This window comes from Condylura cristata, unplaced genomic scaffold, assembly GCF_000260355.1.
Source record: "Condylura cristata isolate star-nosed mole 26May11 unplaced genomic scaffold, ConCri1.0 scaffold00024, whole genome shotgun sequence".
Taxonomy (NCBI): Eukaryota; Metazoa; Chordata; class Mammalia; order Eulipotyphla; family Talpidae; genus Condylura; species Condylura cristata.
Window position 1 is genome coordinate 17,519,355 of NW_004567125.1, and position 18,616 is coordinate 17,537,970.

The 18,616-nt window shown below is 38.2% G+C and overlaps 1 protein-coding gene across 3 annotated transcripts in view; it reads left to right on the plus strand.

The window, feature by feature from the left end:
- The first annotated feature begins 1,505 nt into the window (after positions 1–1,505).
- SUCO (SUN domain containing ossification factor) overlaps positions 1,506–18,616 on the plus strand; it is a 62,317-nt gene continuing 45,206 nt past the window's right edge. Inside the window, exon 1 of one of the 3 annotated variants that reach the window (XM_004688486.2) lies at positions 1,506–1,894. In XM_004688486.2, coding sequence (XP_004688543.1) covers positions 1,833–1,894 — 62 coding nt within the window. In that variant the 5' untranslated portion in view covers positions 1,506–1,832. The remainder of the gene's footprint in view (positions 1,895–18,616) is intronic. The other 2 variants (XM_012729170.1, XM_012729171.1) reach the window with 2 other exon arrangements.

Genomic DNA, 18,616 nt, shown 5'->3' on the forward strand with positions numbered 1-18,616 from the left:
ACCAATTCAACTTAGAAGGTTCATAGGAAATACATGGCTCTGAAGTAGGTGCTAGATAAGATTTTTTACTGAGGTTTTCTTACCTTCCCGATCACATGAACATTAAATGACCTTTAGTAACAACTGCTTTAACTTTTTTTTTCTACAGTATACATATGTCATATTCCATAGCACTGATAGTGGGAGTCTCTATTTACCAATTTGACTGCTTTCTGTAGGATATTTGAATCTCCTGACGGTCAAGTCAAAAATGGAAACACCATTGTTATATACTTTTTATGTTTCTTATCTAATAAAAGAAATATCCCTTGGTAGCGATTAACTTCCCTCTTCATGTTTACTGAGAGAATATATTGCTAGAGACAGATGAAGGAGCACTCTAAGTCAGAGACAAACGACTTCTTCCAATGGAAGCTCTTAGTATTTACGAAAGCTACATGGACATGCGCATTGGGGGTGGCGGGAGCGGGTAAGCATTCTGGAGTTTCAGACAGTTACAGTGGGTCTCTAATCTAGCTACTGAGAAATTTTTGAGTGCCACGGTGACATAAAATCCGGGTTAACTGCAAATTAATAAAGATAGGAAAGTGGTCCTTTCTTAGCTCAGGCCGTAGCAAGAGGGATGCATTCACGGCCGCCTTCGCTGCTATCGGTGGTGTACAGGACTTGAAGCGTCTGTGGAAGTGTCGAACACCCAGCGGGGGTGGCAGCTGACCGCACTGCACCCAAAGTACAAATTCTAACAGAACCAAACCAACCATTAGACCGCAACAGAGGAATCTGGCGGGCGACGAAATTCTTCCTGAACACTGAGAAGTAGCGACCGCATTTTCATTCCAACCAATCAGACGAGAGGAAATCTTGGCACACCTCTTTCCATTTACCAATCAGCAACTAGCTCCATGAGCCCGGCCCACTGACAACCGGAAACCGCCTTTTAAATTTTATTTGTAGCCCCTTCCGCCCACCGTCATTGTAGATCCCTACAAACTGCGCAAAAGAGGAAATCGAGGTGACAGTTCCCATTCAGGCCGTTTTTGCGGTGTGAGGCAAAAGGATAGACCCCTCTATCAAAACTGTGATTACAGGAGGCAAGGGGAAGGGGAGAGCAGGTGGCGGGAGGGAAAACTACAACTCCCAAGGGGCCTTGCGCGGCCTAGGCGCGTCCAGGTCGAGGGGGCGGGCCATGTAAGGAATGAGCCTGAGCGTCACAGGGTTCTTCTCTGACTTCCTGAACGCGAGCCTCGGGCTGGGCGGGACTTGAGGTGGGCTGGGCGGTGACTACGCCGGGCCTCGAGCTTTGTGTCCTCCTCTCTCCGGCTCCTCCGACGGGGACGTCGGAGGGGGCGTGGCCCTCATGGAGATTGGTGGGGGGTGAGAGCGCCGCGGGACGTGGGTGACGCGTCTCCTTCCAGCTCAGCGGTGTGTGAGGTGTCGCGGCCCGGTCGGCGATTGGCTGTTGGGAGGCGAGCTCGCTGCGGCCGTTGGTCGCCGGCAGCACGGAGCTAGAGCCGGGGCGGGCTGGGGGGATATGGGGCGGCACTGGCGGCGGCGGCGGCTGGAGGAGGCGGGCGCGGACGGGCCAGCGGCCGCGGCAATACAGGCAGTCGCGGGAGTCCTCCCGTGAGGCCCCCCTGTCGGCATCGCCGTCGGCCCCTCGGAGAGTGCTGCCAGCCCGCGAGCCGCTGAAGAGCCGCTCACCCAGCGCCGCAGCCCTTAGGACTCTCGGTCCCATTCTCTCGATCCTGCTCCGGTTCCTCCATCTTGGCCTAGGCAGTGGCGGCTGCCGGGAGGATGTGCCGCCTTCTGGCAGGGGGAAGAAGGAGGAGAAGATGAAGAAGTACCGGCGGGCCTTGGCCCTGGTCTCCTGCCTCTCTCTTTGCTCCCTGGTCTGGTGAGTAGCCGCGACAACTCGGGAGTACCCTGGGAGGGGCCCGGGGGTAGAGAGAGCAGCCCAGGTCACACCCCCCAAGTCCTCTTGGCTTTTGGGTGCGGGTCTCGGAGGTCCCAGTGAAGCGACGCGCCGATTTCTCTGCTCCTTTGGAGTTGACGGGCTTGGTTGCACTCTGCGGGGGATTTCCTGCTGTATTTGGGAAATTTTCGGAGACTGAGAGGGAAAAGGAGCCGGGTAAAAGGGACCCCCTGAGTGCCTTTGTGCTCAGTCGCTCTGCCCCTAGGAAGCGGCGCTGCGTTGGGGTCGCGTTTAAGCTAGAAGCCAGGTAAGTCGCTCAGGTGTGCTGCCGGTCCCTGCCGGCCCCTGGCATGCATAGGTAGGTAAGGGCGAACGGCCCCTCGGCCGTCACATATTCCGGACCTGAGATTTTAAAATGTGAGTCGTCTGCAGGGTGAGAGTGCTGGACCATCTGCACTTCTGCCTCCCTTTTGCAGTCTTTGGCCTCAGGCACACTTGGGGTTGCTGCTGTGGAACTTGGGGGAGGGGAGTTTGAAGCACTTTTCTAAGGGGTATGTGATGGGACCCCTTAGTTTAGTATAGGGTGTCTTGGGTGTAGTGTACACCAGAGTTAGTGGTGGTGTGGCTTGGCGACTGCTTAAAGAGCCCTGTATTTGCAGGCAGGGAGAGTGTTTTGTGTCTTGTGGAGTTTCTTGTAATCTGCCACATTTGGTTTTGTTTTTGTTTTTGGTGAGGTGAGGGGAGCAAAGAGCGCTGTCAGTGAAAGGGCTGCTGTCGTTGTTTTTGAAAAAGCCATTCTTTCCACCCAGGGAATATGCTCAAAGATGCTTCTTCAGTCGAAGGCATATGCTGTTTGCTATGTTAAAATCTAGATAAGCTAAGTTTCACGGGTCTGCTGAGCCTTGTGGATTAGCTTTTTTCTGCAAAAGAAGTTAATATTTTAATTTTTGTGGGTGTCTAAAGGATGCTGAAGACACTGAAGTTGTTGCTCATATAAAATAATACAGAAATAAGAGGAAAAGAAAATACCTGTTTGGCCGAGTAAATTTGAATGAGAGGCTGATCAAAGTTTTATGGGACATAAAACTATACCATTCTCATATATACTCATTCTATACCATTTTAAAGGATCATTGTCATTCCCCACTTTCTACTTTTTAATATATCGGTTCAAGAAGTACATGTAAGAGTGAGTTTATTCAACACATTTTAAATTTAAACTTATAGATGAGATACTGAAACTTGTATTTATAATTCATCTTTTATTGATGACTGCTTAGTTGTTTGTAGATTATTTATCTTTTCTTTCTTCAAGATCTTGCCCATGTTTAGATCATGTTATTCTTCATCAGCACTTGTAATGATTTACAGGGCAGAAAGGTTATAGCTTCCATCCACATTTAAAAAACATCGTTTCTTTTATTTTTTAAGTTGAAATATTCTTGACAGATAACTGTAAATTTAAGGTATTGCAACATGTTGATTTGATACATTGACATCCTCTAATAGGAATGGCATCTTTAGCACCTCTATCAAGTCACGGTTATTGTTTCTTTATGGTGGGAATAATTGTATCATCAAGATTGTATCATCAAGTTTGACAGTTTTCATACAATGTTGTTGTCTGTATTCATTATACTGTAGGTCAAGAGGACTCACTTACCTACTAGTTGCAAGTTTGTATCCTTGAACATTTAAGATTTAATTTGGTGGTAGGGATGAAACATTACACTGTGGTTCTTAAAATCACTTGTGGGTTTAAATCAACTATGTATCTATTACTTTGTGTAATTTCTATTGTCTTTTGTTTAAGCTAATCTCAGTATGGTTTCTCAATTTTACTTATTAACAATAGTGAGGAGATTATGACTCTTTAGGGAAAAACATCAGCCCAGTATTGAAAATGTGGTCATAAAGTTCTGTAAGTTTTTTGACTACCACAGTGAAAGGTGGGGTAGTGAAGATTTAAGGGAATGGAAAGTTTAAGAAATTTTTGCTTTAGAAACAATTGAGTTAATGTATTTTGAGATTTGTTTGAACTACCACATTTAAAGACATTTATTCTTTACTGAAGCTATTAAAAGTTATAAAATAGTTGTTTTATTTTTTGGAAGGGTGTTGATAAAATTAGGGAAGAGGAGTAGTGTCCTGGTGATTGACAAAAAGGTTATGTTTACTTTTTGTGACTTTTGAGAAAATGAACTATTGAAATTACAGCTTTGACTCAACTGGAGTTCTTACTCTTGCTACAGTCTGTTCTGTTAGGTCGTTTCCCAACATCTCCATTTCCCCCTTTACTGGTGCATACCTAAAGCTAGTTTATAGTTAGAAACTGTGTTTGGAGAAGAGTTGGTTGTTAAGTTTCACTTAGTAGCTTTTTTTTTGGTCTGCTTTGCCCAAAATGATGTGATCCATTTCTTTTTAAATTATACCATTTTGTAGATTTATGAATGCTATATACTTATATGATACCCTAGTTTTTGAGATTCTTCCTCAACTTTTGTCCTGTGTATCTATGTTCCCCTTTCCTTTCTATTCAGTTGAGAGTCCTAAACTTAGATAACTTTCACAGAAAAACCATACTACTCATCTTAGTACTCATTCAGTTTCTTATTTTTTCCTTTTGCATACTTTGTGTGATTCTTCATTAATAGTATTCTAGGCATATATATAGGGTAGCTGCAGCAGTACAGAGTAATACCAATAGCTGATATTTGTTAGTCATTTTTGTGTCAGGTCGTGGTACTTTATATATTTTGGCATCTTAATTTTTTACAACAGATCTGTAAACCTCTAAGTTTTAAAAATAAATCTTTTTAAAGATTTGTTTGTTTATTCATACAAGAACTGGGGTATAGGCCAGAAGTGTGGGGGTGAGATGATTCACCAGAGACAGAGTTGGGGGGCAGACAGGCAGATTCACTAAAATACACTGCTGAGGGGAGCCTGAAGTTTGCTGAGCCTTGTGGGTTAGCTCCCTGATGGAGGGATCAGAAGCTTGTTGCAGGGGCTCAGGGGCTGGTGATAGCTTGATAGCATTGTGTCTTCAACCCCTGCACCACCAGCGAGACCCTCTAAGTTATTACTTTAACTTCATTTTGTGTTAAATAGTTGGAAAATGGAGAAGTACAGTAATTTGGCTAGAGGTAATTAGATTAAGTTTGGATCTTGGTTCTGAACCTAGACATCCTGACACAGAGCAGACTCCCCTACTGCTATGATCCTTTGACTACAGGTCAGGTGGCCTATATTCCAGATGTAATTCCATTACTTACTAGATTTGTGTCGGTGGACGTGTTATATAATTTTTTTAAATTTTAGTTCTGATATCCTAAAAGTAGAAAAACTTAATTCATAGCTCACAGGTTCTTGGGACGTTGAAATAAGATAATAGATTTGACAGATCTTTTTGTAAGACAGTAAGTACATATTTTCTATATATTTGATCATAAAATCATGAAACAAAGGTTGTTCTCATACTTATCATGTACCAGCTATTGTTAACTGGTATTGAAAACCTGAAAATAGGATGACTAACGTACCCTGGTTTTAGTACTGAATGGTCATATTCTGAGGGCCAGAAGTTCAAAATACTGTTAATGGATCTGGACAAAAGTCAAGGTGTCTGCAGGGGAGGGTTCCCTGTTCAGGTTGTGGGTGAAGAATCTTGTTTCTTGACTTTTTCAGCTTCTGGGCTTCACATCTAATAGTGAATCTGATCCTCTGCCTCATTTTCAGGGACTTTTTTGATTACATTGGGCCCACTCAAACAACCCAGGTTTATCTCCCCATTTCAGAATCACAGAGTCCTTTTTACCATATAAGGTAACATATTCAGGTATTAGGACTCATACATCTTTGGGGGCCCATTATGTAGCATAAACTACTCCCTTCAGTTGTGGCAAACTGGGAAGATTGTTCATCAGCATAAAAAAGAAAAAAAGATTTGGTTTGTGCCTTAAGCAGTGTGCCCCCAATCAGTAAAACCATGTGCATACACCTTTAATGTGTGTATGTGTCGTTGGATGTGTTTACACATAGTAACACTACCAGTAGTAGTGTTAGCATACTACTAACATTAATATATGTAAAAAAAATTACCCAAATTAGATGTGTAAGAAAGATGAGAAGAAGAATTAAGAATACATTACTTTCTGTTAATAGTAACATTTTGTTGTCATTTAAAGACCTATTAGTATTTGGAGAGCTGTGTGATTGATTCTATTATTGTACATCCTAATGTGGATGAAAAATAGCTTATACTAACTAGTTAGAAGTCTTAATCTTGCCACTTTTTTTTTGTTTTGTTTTGTTGGCTTGTGCTTGTATTAATTTTTTACAAGATTTTTTTCAGAGCAAGTTCCATCTCATTGCTATGAGAATCAGCTTAGTTCAAACAAAATATTACATAAACTGCCCTGAGTTAGTTACATTGTGTTGGAATTAACCCGGCCACTGTTTGTGGAACTTTTACTCTCCTTGGGTTTATGGTGGTATAGCCCTTGTTAATGTCCTTCAGACCAAGTGTGAATCCTTACATAGCCTTGGTAAAGTTTCACTAGTTTAAAAGTTTTTTGGTTCCCAGCAAAATTCATCAGAAGGTACAGAAATTTCTCTTATACTCTCTGTCTGCTTCCGCACATTTAATAGCCTTCTTCATTATTGCATCTTCTACCTGAGTAGTTAAACTTACTTTTCAAGACTAAAAACTTTACTCTTTTATTCCTGCATCCAAATGGATTACCTTGAAGCTTCTGTTTTGAGTGAATGCTTGGCATTTAAGGAGTCCTAATAGTTGACAATAGTTGACAAATGGAATAGCAATAGTTAATAATAGAGGAGGTTTTTAGGAACACTGAGGGGAGAATTTCTAGTTTTGGTTGTAGCACTAATTGTAGTTCTTGGAAAAGCTGTTTCTCTGAGCTTCAGTTCTCATCCATAAAATAGTTTTCAGGAAGGATAGTTCAAGATGTGACATTTTTGTTTCAGTGGGTTTATCTAAAATATGTGTGGGAAGAGGTAAGGGAAGTTAGAACAAAACTTTGAAGACTTTGATTATTGTGAAAATGAACTCTGATTTTAAGCTGAGAGGATGGATGAGCCAATGATGTAGTTTAAACTGGAGAGTGGGAACAGATTGATCCTTGAATTAGATCTCATGAAGATGGAATGGGCTGGAAGGAATAGACTTCAGAGGCAGAGTAGTATCAAGTGACAGCCACGTTAGTAGAAGAGAGTAGATGTCTAAAACAAGATGATTTGTTTTATTGGTCTTTTTGACCTTAGTAATTTTCTGAGCATATCTCCCAGTTTTTATTGGCTTAAGAGGCAATTTTTTGGTTTTTGATTTTTTTAAAAGATTTATTTATTTATTCACACAGAACTGGGATATAAGCCAGAGATGCAGGAGAGGCTTCACCAGAGACAGAGTGGGGAGCAGAACAGGCAGATCAACAAAGTACACTGCTGAGGGGAGCAGCGGGCAGGTCCGGGGAGAGATCTGCCATGCCATGTGGATCATCTCCAAGGCGGGGAATTGAACTGGCACTGAAGCTGCTGCACTGAAGCCATTGCGATTGGCTTTCAGTGCTGCATCCTAACTCGTAGCACCATCAGGGAGGGCCCTAGTTTTTGAATTTTTAAATCTCCCTACCTGCATTTTATTTTTTTCTCTGAAGATAATTTTATTGATTTCTTGGAGAATTGTTAATATGCAGAAAAATAAATATATAAACTAGAAAAATAAATATATAAATGACTTTTTACTTTTTAAAATGATTGAAAATAACCTTGAAAGGTCCATTATCTTTTTTTTTTTTTCCCCGTTTTTTATCCCATTCCCCACTCCACCCCCACAGAATGTCTCTGGTCTATGGTTGTTCATTATTTTTGTTATTTTCTCGCCTGGTCCATTATACTCCTGCTATGAGTGAAACCATCCGGTATTTTTCTTTCTCTTTCTGGCTTATCTCACTAGAAAGGCCCATTATCTTTAATATGGAGAAATTTTCTCCCTTTGCTTTCTGTAACCCTTTAACAGCTAAATTTACTTTTATTTCTGTTGTGAATAAAATAATATCCAAAATAAATAAGGTAATAAAATAAGCCCTCTCTGAATTATTTGGTGACTGAAATAAATAAATAATAATAATAAATAAAGGTTTTTCTTGTGCTGGGAATCTAATTTCAGCATGGTGACAGTTAACAATACTGTTCCTCTTATATGTTGAAATGTTGTTAAAAGGGTAGATCTTAAAGGTCCTCATCTCACACAAAAATTTTTGTAACTGTATGGTGGTAGGTGTTAACTGGATTTATTGTAGTGATAATATTGCAGTACATACAAATATTGAATTGTTATATTATACACCTGAAACTAATATGTCAGTTATATCTCAATTAAAAAATGTCTTGAGGAACTTAATGTCCAGAACTTTGGGAAGAAAAGTTTATTTTTGCTCTGAGATACATAACCTAAAGAAAATGGCTGGTACTTAAGAAGAAGTGTTGTTAGATTGTTAAAAACAGTGTAAAATCCATTCAGACACATCAGACGAAACCACATTGCCTACATAGGAAAAGGTCTATGAAAGAAGATGTGATGGGATGATAAAATATCTTTGTGTAAAACTCCAGTACAATACAAGAATGGAAATAAAACCACACAATATTCTTTTAGTTACTTTTAAAAGAGCTGTTTCATAATTACCTCTTTATATTATTAAACATTTGAGGATTTAGTGAATTTTGATGTGGGTGTAGGGTTGATTGGCAGTGATTAAAAAGCAAAAAATACCAGCACATAACTTTCCTTTGATTTCAGTATTTAATTTTTCAGTTGTTCATGAATTCCTAAATTACTCTCTTCATTTTTCTGTAATCTGAATAGAGAAGTGAGTCAGAAATTTATTAAAAATTTCAGTGCTTTTTGAGTCTCTCAGGTCATCCCTTAGGTATGAAATAACTTTTTTAGTAGTTCACATATAACTGGAAAGAAGCAAAGTGCTCTTTGTTTGAAACATATGTACATGTTGCACGTTGTGCCAGTTATGTTTTGCTTTTCAAGTCCATAGTTTAAAGTAATTTAAAAAAATCTTTGTTGCAAGTGGATGGGAAATTATCTTCAAATATTTGCAGTATAAGAATGTTCATCCCTTGGGATAAACTTTTTTTCAAATGCAGATTTTTTTTTGAAAGAAAATTTGATTTCATTTAGGACTTTTATAATGAAGCACTAGTTAAAGTCATATGAAAGTAACACAGCTTTGTTAGAAAATGTGTTGTAGCATTATTGTAGTTCACAGGGAATGAGTAATGAGGTGATCTTGCATTTCTTGTTATGGAATGTTTGTAATTTGACTGGAGAAAATATTAAAACAATGCCTTGCTCTATATAACTTCTTATTCATTAACTCTGGGTACTTCCAAAGAGGTAGGATGATCAAGGTTTTGGAGTTCAGAAATAGGAATCCGTAAATTTAGTGGTGGGGGATACTAGAAAGGCAGGAAATTTGAGTTCTGCCCTCAAGAGTATATACAAACTTTTGTCAAAATATAGGGACAGGTGAGGTGGGCAAAAAAGTAGTGTAAAGGTGGGTTGCAATTTATTGCATTATTAATAGTGAACAGTTAATGGGTGCTAATTTCTATTCTAAATGCTTTATATACACTCTCATTTTATCTTCATTACAACTCTGTTGCGCTATAGTCCCCATTTTAGAGATGAGGAGAGGCTCAAAAAAGTTAACTTAGAAGTTGTCAACTTTCTTACAATTAGTAAGGAATAAGCCAGAATTGAGGTGGGTTGGCTATGCTCTTAATCACTACTTTTGCTGCCAGTAGGTTGGTACATGACCTTAAGTAAGTTTTGTTTATGTTTTCTTTTATGAAAATGGGACTAACTGGTTACCTTCACAACATATGGGTGGTAAATTATTCATGAAACTTTAAAAGATACTCATGTTTAGGACTCTGACCTTGGAGATTCCTAGTAAGTTTGGGATATTCTTTGTGCATTTCAGTCATTACTACTACATTAGATGAAATAGATTTTTTGATACTTCTAACCTTCTAAGATAACAGATTTGAACACTAATGAATGATATAAAATATTTGAATAATTAATAGGTGCTTAAAGGAGGGAAAATTAAGATTGGAGTTGTCACAGACAACTTGACTTTGGTTTAAGAGAGATGGTGTGTGGTTTATAAATTTTCTTTTGTGAAATGCAGGTGATTCATGAAATGAAATAAGATGTACTGGTACCACTGATGTGAATAATGCTGTGTATGTGTGTGTTTTGGTAGGGGGCAGATAGTACATACTTGTCAAGAAGAAAGAGTTATGAATAAAAGAGATAATGATCTTGACATGAGAAGTAATAAGAAGACAAGCCTGAGAAGAAAACATGAGATATAATGTGAGATTGTGACTGGTTTTGCAAGCTAAGCCAAGGAGTTAGTAAAGATCCAGCAAGGGAAGTGGTATTTTGAAAATGTTATTTTGACATTATTGCGCTAGATGTATCTCAAGAAGAGAGACTTGAAAGGATGAATAGTAAATAAAAACAATTATAGTAATTGAGATTTGTCATAACAAGGATTTACCTTGGCACACCTGACATGAAGAAGGTAGATTGAGCAGATTTGAGGAAGTAAATGATCTGATTTGGTGATTGTTTGGAATACTGGCAGTACAATATTATAGCAGACATAGTAGACAGTAGGAAGTCGGTGTTAGTTTGCTCTAATCTGCTGATGGTCTTCAACACCCTCCTCCATCCCCTTGTCAAGAGATGCTTCTATGTGTTGTGCTCAGTGCAGGTTCTGGTGGACAAAATAGATAAAGTAGCTTTTTTTTTTTTTCAACATCCTATCTTTGAAAGAATAAATTCTGGCATATTATTATGAATCTTTGAAATAAAGATCAATGAGAAAAAAATTCAATTTTCAAAAACTTGGATAACAAGATTTAGAGGTTTTCAAAAAGAAAGGAAGAGTTGCAAAGAGCTTGAAAGGAGAAGGGACTGTTTGGATGCAGGTGGAATATCCAAGTGAAGAATTTATATAGGACCTTAAAAATCCTCTGTTCATTTTACACCGTGACTTAACACATTGCTAAAACATTTTCAGAGACTCCCTTTTGCCTGATAGGTATTGTGAAGTGATTTTTAAAATATAATATGTAGTTTCTTGAAGTCTGCCACTATTAAGTATAGCATATGATTTATTCCAGAATTTTTTTTTAAAGATTTATGCTTACAGAACTAGGGTATAGGCCAGAGGTGTGGTGGGTGAGATGATTCACCAGAGACCGAGTGGAGAGCAGAACAGGCAGATGTACTGAGATGCTTTGCTGAGGGGTGCAGCAGGTGGGTCAGGAAAGGTCTGCCAGCCATGTAGGTTAGCTCCCTGGCGGTGGATCGAACTTGTGCTGCAGTGGTTTCTGAGAGCTTCATAATGCAGTGCTTTAACCTGTTATGTCACCAAGGGAGAGCCCTATTCCAGAAATTTTGAAGACAAAATTATATTGACTGAATTTCTCATAGTCTATTTAAGATGTGAAAAAAGTACATACCACATGGTTAATACATGTTTTGTATGTTGGATCCATAAAATTATAGGGTATTTTAGGAAAAAGTCTCTAATAAAAATTGATATGTAGAATATTTAAATGAGGAACCAAAGAGCAACCTTACATTAGAGTGAAGATTAAATATATATATACATAGGCTTGATTTTAGAGCAAGCACCAGAAAATAGTTTCCTTCAGAGTTCTGTAGTTCCATGTGATTTGATAGGAGACTGCTGAGGTAGCTAAATAGAATAAAAGCTGGGAGAATAAAGGAACACAGGGGGACCTCTTACCTACCAGAAGAGAAGCAAAAAAGCCCCCAAAACTGGTTCCCCTCCCCAAGATTTATTTATTTATGCATATGATAACTGGGGTACAAGCTAGAGGTGGGCAGGGGAATGTGAGAGGATTCACCAGAGACAGAGTAGGAAGCAGAATAGGCAGATCTACTGAAATACACTGCTGAGTGGAGCAGAGGATGAGACAGGAGAGGTCTGCTGTACCATGTGAGTAACTTCCTGGCTGGTGATCGAAATCCTGCTGCAGTGACTGCGCATAGCTTCATAGTACTGGACTTAACCCCATGTACCATCAGGGAAGCCTTAGCCCCCCTAAGTGGTTAATAGCTTAAGAAAAGTGACTGTCTTTTAATATATTATGATGAAAGAAAATAGGGTGCTAATAATAAAGCAATGCTACTAGAGGACCTTTAGTATAGATCTGTTAGTATTTATCACCCATTTTTTGACTGACATGGTTTGCTTATTACTATTTCCTCCAAGTCTTAAGTACTTCTGTTAATTTTTTTAAAGATTTATTTATCTATGGATACAGAGGTGCAGGGCCAGAGGTACAGGGGCATTGAGAGGCTTCACCAGAGAAAGAATGGGGAGCAGAACAGACAGATTGATGAAGTATACTGCAGAGGGGAGGAACGGACGGGTCAGGAGAGGTCTGCCGTGCCATGTGGGTCACCTGGGTTGGGGATCGAATTTATGCTGAAGCTTCTTTAGCTTCTTAGTGCTGTGCTTTAACCCGCTGCGCCATCAGGGAGGGCCCTACTTCTGTTCATTTTAAAAAATGTTTATGCATAATTTCCATGGTTATAAAAGGTGGATTCTGCTTTCCCATCCCTGTATTTCATATAATGTTCCTCTCCTTTTTTGAGGGGAAATGCGAGCAGGACATTACTTAACCACTCTGCTCTAATCAAAGGATAGCTTTTTGCTTCTGCCCTATGGATTTGATTTGTACATATGTTTAAGAAGCAATTCTTTATTACCCAATTGAGTTTGCTTTTTCCACAAAGTCTGTCACTACTGGGCTCTCCCTTTTCTAGGCTCCTATCAACAGCTTTTCTAATCCAAAATCAAAGTAAAAGTTAAGTAAATCACTGTGCTGAGAATAGAGCAGTGACTTATCTATACTTGAGGTGGTCAGTGTTGTATGTGGTCAGTGTTGTGTGAGACAAACAGTTCATTTCCATTTAGAGTTGTACTAAATGCCTAGATAGAGATAGACTAAGGACTGTGGGAATTTAGAGGACAACCACCAAACCATACCTTGTGGAAATCAGGATAGGCCCCTAGTTCCTAATTACTTCATGCAAAAAAGAAAAATGACTGATGGAAATATAGAAATGTTTTCTATTGTGGGGAGTGAGAGCAGAAGGAAAACATGAGACAACATGGTTTGTGTGCAAGAAACATTCAACACAGGTTCTTTCTGTATTACTTCAAGAATAGAGCAGGAGGCAGGTAATGGCAGAAAGTAAACTGACGATTTCGGAAATAGAAGAATCTTAGAGCTTGTTAAATATCATGCAAGAAAGCTTGACTTTTGTAATGGAACCTATATAGCCTTAAGCAGGCTATATAATTTATTAGTTTTGAGACCCTGGTATGGATTGATTTGTGGAGGAACTGAAATGGGAATTAGAGGAAGCTGTGTTAAGAGTTATTCTAGGTAAGGGATTAAGGCCTGAGTTAAGGCAGTCTTACAGGGACGGAGAAATGCATTAGAGAAATTAGAGTTAAAAATAACTGAGATGATAGAAGTAGGTAAAGGAAAAAGTAGTAAAAGGTTATTCAGGTTTATAACTTGAGGACTGAGTACATAACATTGGTGAGATCAAGAATACAGGAAAAGGAGATTTGCAAAGGAGATACCTTGTTCAAGTGTGGATTCAGTTATTTTTGAGATGTTTTAGAATATGAACAAAGAGATATTTAACTTTTAATGAGTTTAATTCATTCTTATCATTAGTATAGATGTAATAGAGGGTTTTAAGGAATGGACTGATTAGGAAAAGATAATCTAAGTTAAAGTTGGTAGAAATTAACTGAATAGAGGAAATCTTCAAGACTATAAAGGGAAGACTGAGAAAGTTGGAGGGGGAAAAAAGTGTGTAATTTGACAAACCAAAGGAGAGAGCTTCACATAGAAGCAGTAGTATAAGGTAACACATACAGCAGAAAAATCAAAAAAGGTAAATTCTGCACAAAGATAATACCAACTTCAGTGGTACAATGAAGGCAGCAGAAATTAGAAGTGAGCATATTGAGTAATTAAAAGGTAAAGAACTTAAAATTGTAGGTACTATATATACTATATATATAGTAACTCTGGAATTTGATAAATGAAAAAGATAGAAAGAAGAATAGCTGGTAACAGCAGCTAACATTTGAGAGCATATTCTATACCAGGCTAAAAATAGTACATGTGTTATTTCATTTGACTCATATAAATTTCATTTTACAATGTTAATATTGAGATACATAGGTTTTATAATTTGTCCAAGATCATACAACTATTAAATGGGCTAACTAGGTTTGATACTTAAATGTTTTGACTCTCAGGTACATACTATAGCTATTCTATTATAGTTTTTTATGTATCATTTGTTGTTATTGTCTACATTGTGAGTAAACATTACTCCTCCTTTGTGATAGTTCTTTTATTTTTATGTTATAACTTGCCTTTACTAATATCAACTCTGAATGAATGGATCATTGCTATTTCTCACCTTTCTTTTCATTTGTTGACCAAGAAATACTGAATATAAAATACAGCAACACAGAAAGATCATAGATTTTGGAGCAAAATAGATCTCAGTTGTAGTTGAGTGACTTTTGAGAAAGTTAACTCTTGAACTTCAGTTTATCAGTAAAAATTAGATTAATCAAAAGGTCTTGATGACTTAAAAAATAAACAAAACATGACTTTTCTCTAGAGACATCAGGATTGGACTGATCATACTGTTTATGACATGTTCCCATTTTTGCTGTATTGTATGCCATGCCTCTTAGATCTTATTTCTAGGAACTCCCAATTTATCCTAAGAGTATGTTTGATGTGTTTTCCCAATCTGCCTTCAGGTCTTTATTTAGATGTGTGCTTTCTTCCAAAATAATATTTGTTCATATGTTTTATAATATACACAAATGGTACAAAGGTTTTAATCTCATTGTTTTTTCCTACTTTTCCCCACTTAACAATTTAGATGCTGGAGTCATTAAAATTATTGATACAGGGCCCTCCCTGGTGGCGCAGTGGGTTAAAAGCACAGCACTAAGTAAGAAGTTAAAGCCACTTCAGCATGAGTTCAATTCCCGCCAGCCCCGGAGGTGATCCACATGGTGTGGCAGACTTCTCCTGACCAGCTCCTTGCTCCCCTCAGCAGTGTACTTCATTGATCTGCTTGTTCTGCTCCCCGCTCTGTGTGTGGTGAATCCTCTCACTGTCCCTGCACCTCTGGCCTGTATGCATAAATAAATAAATCTTAAAAAAAATAATGCTACATAGTTATGATGAGGCAGATGCCTTTAGGAAGGCCTGCTATTCATTCATTCAGCAGGTATTAAACACTTTGTGTGGGTCCTGCTTCTAAAAAGAGACGTTATGCCTGGGAGTGCAGTTTCTTCCACTTGCTTATCTTTTGTTATTCCAGCACTATAATCTAATTAGAGTGGTTTAGTTAATAAATATTCATTATCTATAAAGATGACTCATATTTTTGCTTTTTTGGTTGATTTATTTATTCTTGGACCTCCTTTCTGAATCAGATTTGAAACAATTGAATTCTGTATTTTGGTAGGAATTATATTGGAGGTGATGAATTAATTTTGGGGAGAATTCCTATATTCACATTGTTGTCACTAGCGTATCATCTGTGAACATTCTAGACCTTTATTTCTTTATGGTCATTCATAGAATTAAATTTTTTCTCTGTAAGTAGTTGTAGTTATTTTTTTAGACTAATGTCTAAATTGTTTTATGCTTTTTGTTATTGTTAAGTTTGTTTTCTATTTGGTAGTAGCTGTGGAGGAAAATACTTGTTTCTTAAATTTTTGAAATGAGAATTCACATGCGATGAAATACACAGATCTCTGTGTTAGAGTTTCATCAATTTTGAGAAATATATACATCTGCTTAACACACAGCCCATCAAGATACAGAACATTTTCAGATCATGTCTATTTCTAGCAAATACTCTGAAGCAGCCATTGATTTGAATTATCATCATTATGGAACTGGAACTTCATCTATTGATAAATGGAATGATGCAATATTTTTTCTTGTGTATGACTTTTTTCACCTAGTGTAATGTTTCCAAATTTTGTTTCATTTGTTTAAATAATTTTTAAAAGATTTATTTATGCATTACAGAACTGGGGTACAGGCCAGAGATGCATGGGCGGGGTGAGAGGATTCACCAGAGACAGTGGGGAGCAAACAGGCCAACTGACGAAGTACACTGCTGAGGTGAGCAGCGGGCGGGTCAGGAGAGGTCTGCCACGCCATGTGGATCACCTCATCGAACTCATGCTGTGAAGTGGCTTTAGCTTCTTAGTACTGTGCTGCTACGCCACCAGGGAGAGCCCTTTCAGTAATTTTTTTTAAAAAAAATTGAGTAGTAGTACCTTGTATGAGTACTTAACCACCTTTTGTTTTTCTCCTATTAAATATCTGAGCTGCTTCAAGCTTTTGGTTATCAGGAGTAATGCTGGAGACACTTGTACAGACTTGCTATGGACACAGCTCTCATTTCTCTAGAGAAAAGTACCTAGAGGTGAATTGCAAGGACTGAAATAGATGTATAGCTTAACTTTTTGGATGTATTACCCTCAGAACAATACATAATCACTTAGGAAGGAATCTGACTAGGAATATATAACCTAAATCTGGTAATAATGAAGCATCAGAAAAGCCTTAAATAAGGACCAGATCACTTAAAAATAAAAGGACTGTGTCCTTTAAAAATGTCAGTGATGGGAAGCCCATGGGGATTACAACTGAGATGGAAAAATCTACAAAATGATGTAAAAATAAACTATATTATTATTATTATTATTTTTAAATGTCAGTGCAGGGCCCTCCCTGGTGGTGCAGCGGGTTAAAGCACTTCACTGAGAAGCTAAAGCCGCTTCCGCATGAGTTCGATTCCCGCTTGCCCCGGAGGAGACCACATGGCGTGGCAGACCTCTCCTGACCCGCCCGCTGCTCCCCTCAGCAGTGTACTTCGTCGATCTGCCTGTTCTGTTCCCCAGTCTGTCTCTGGTGAAGCCTCTCACCGCCCCTGAGCCTCTGGCCTGTACCCCAGTTCTGTATGTACAAATAAATAAATCTTTAAAAAAAAAAAATGTCAGTGCCACATAAAATGCATAGAACTATTCCAGGTCCAAGGAAGGCTGAAGACACATGACAAATGCAGGACTTGATCTTTAATTTTGGTCTGTAGGGGGTGGGATTGTAAAAGGACCCTGGGTTAATTTATAAAATTACAGTATGATGGTAAAGTATTGTGTCAGTGAAATTGATTATACTGGAGTTGATAGTTGTACTGTAGTTATGTAAGAAAATACACTTTTTCTGTGGAAATACATAAAAGTGTTTAGATATTGTCCTTTGTAACAGTTCTTATGTTTTTGTGATACTATAACTAGGCTTTTCTTTTTTTTTTTAATTGAAAAATGGGACTTCCTCAGTCAATTTCACATTAAAGCATGTTCTCACCATTCTTGATGAAGTCTTTCTCCACACTTGAAGACCTAGTCAGTTGCTATATATCCTCTATAAAAATAGTATATAAGTAAAATTACACACTATTTTTTGGTCTAGCTGTGGGTTTTTTTGTTGTTGTTGTTAGCATAATTAACTTTGAGATTTGTCTATGACAATGTATATATCAAGCTCATTCCTTTTTGTTGCCTAAAAGTATTCCATTGCAGTGGATATACCAAAGCTGTTTACCAGTGTACCTATTGATGGACGTTTAATTTTTTTCCCTGGATTTTGATGGTTATAAGTAAAATTGCTGTGGAATTTTATATTATTCTTTTATACTTCAGTAAATACTTAAGCGTAAATGACTGGATCAGATATAAGTTTATGTTTCATTTTTAGGAAAATCCTAAGTCGTTCTCCAAAGTGGTTGCATTAGAAATATATGGGGGTTCCAATTTTCCATTTCTTGGCATCACTTGATGACTCCTTTTTCCAAATCATTCTAATAGATATGTAGTGGTTTCTTTAGGGCAATCTCCATAGATATCTCAATAGCTCAATTACTAGTGTTCTCAAACATCTTAATGTGTTTGCTATCCTTATATTTTTGGTGATAGACCTGTGAAAATCCTTTGCTCATTTAAAAAAATTTTATAAATACCCCTTTTTACATTATTCTTCATTTTGTACATTTTTCCATCTAAGTTGTAATCCCTGTGGACTTCCTACCACCACTTCACCCATGTGCCATCACCATAGTCCCATGTGCTCTTTCCACCCCCACTTTGATCTTGTTCCCCTCTTCTACCCTGTAGAATGTCTCTGGTTTATAGTTGTTACATACTGTTTTTTCTTACTTTATTACAATTACTGTGTGTGTGTGTGTGTGTGTGTGTGTGTGTGTCCCCAATCCTTTCCATGAGTTTTGCTAATTCCTGCTATGAGTTTTGCTAATTTGTTAGTGGGATTGAGCATTTTTTTTTATTGGGTGCAGGTCCTTTATCAAATATATACTTTGCAAATATCTTCTCCCAGTCTAGAACTTGCTTCTCACTTAAAAATATACAGGCAGGCCCTCCCTGGTGGCGCAGCGGGTTAAAGCACTGCACTGAGAAGCTAAAGCCA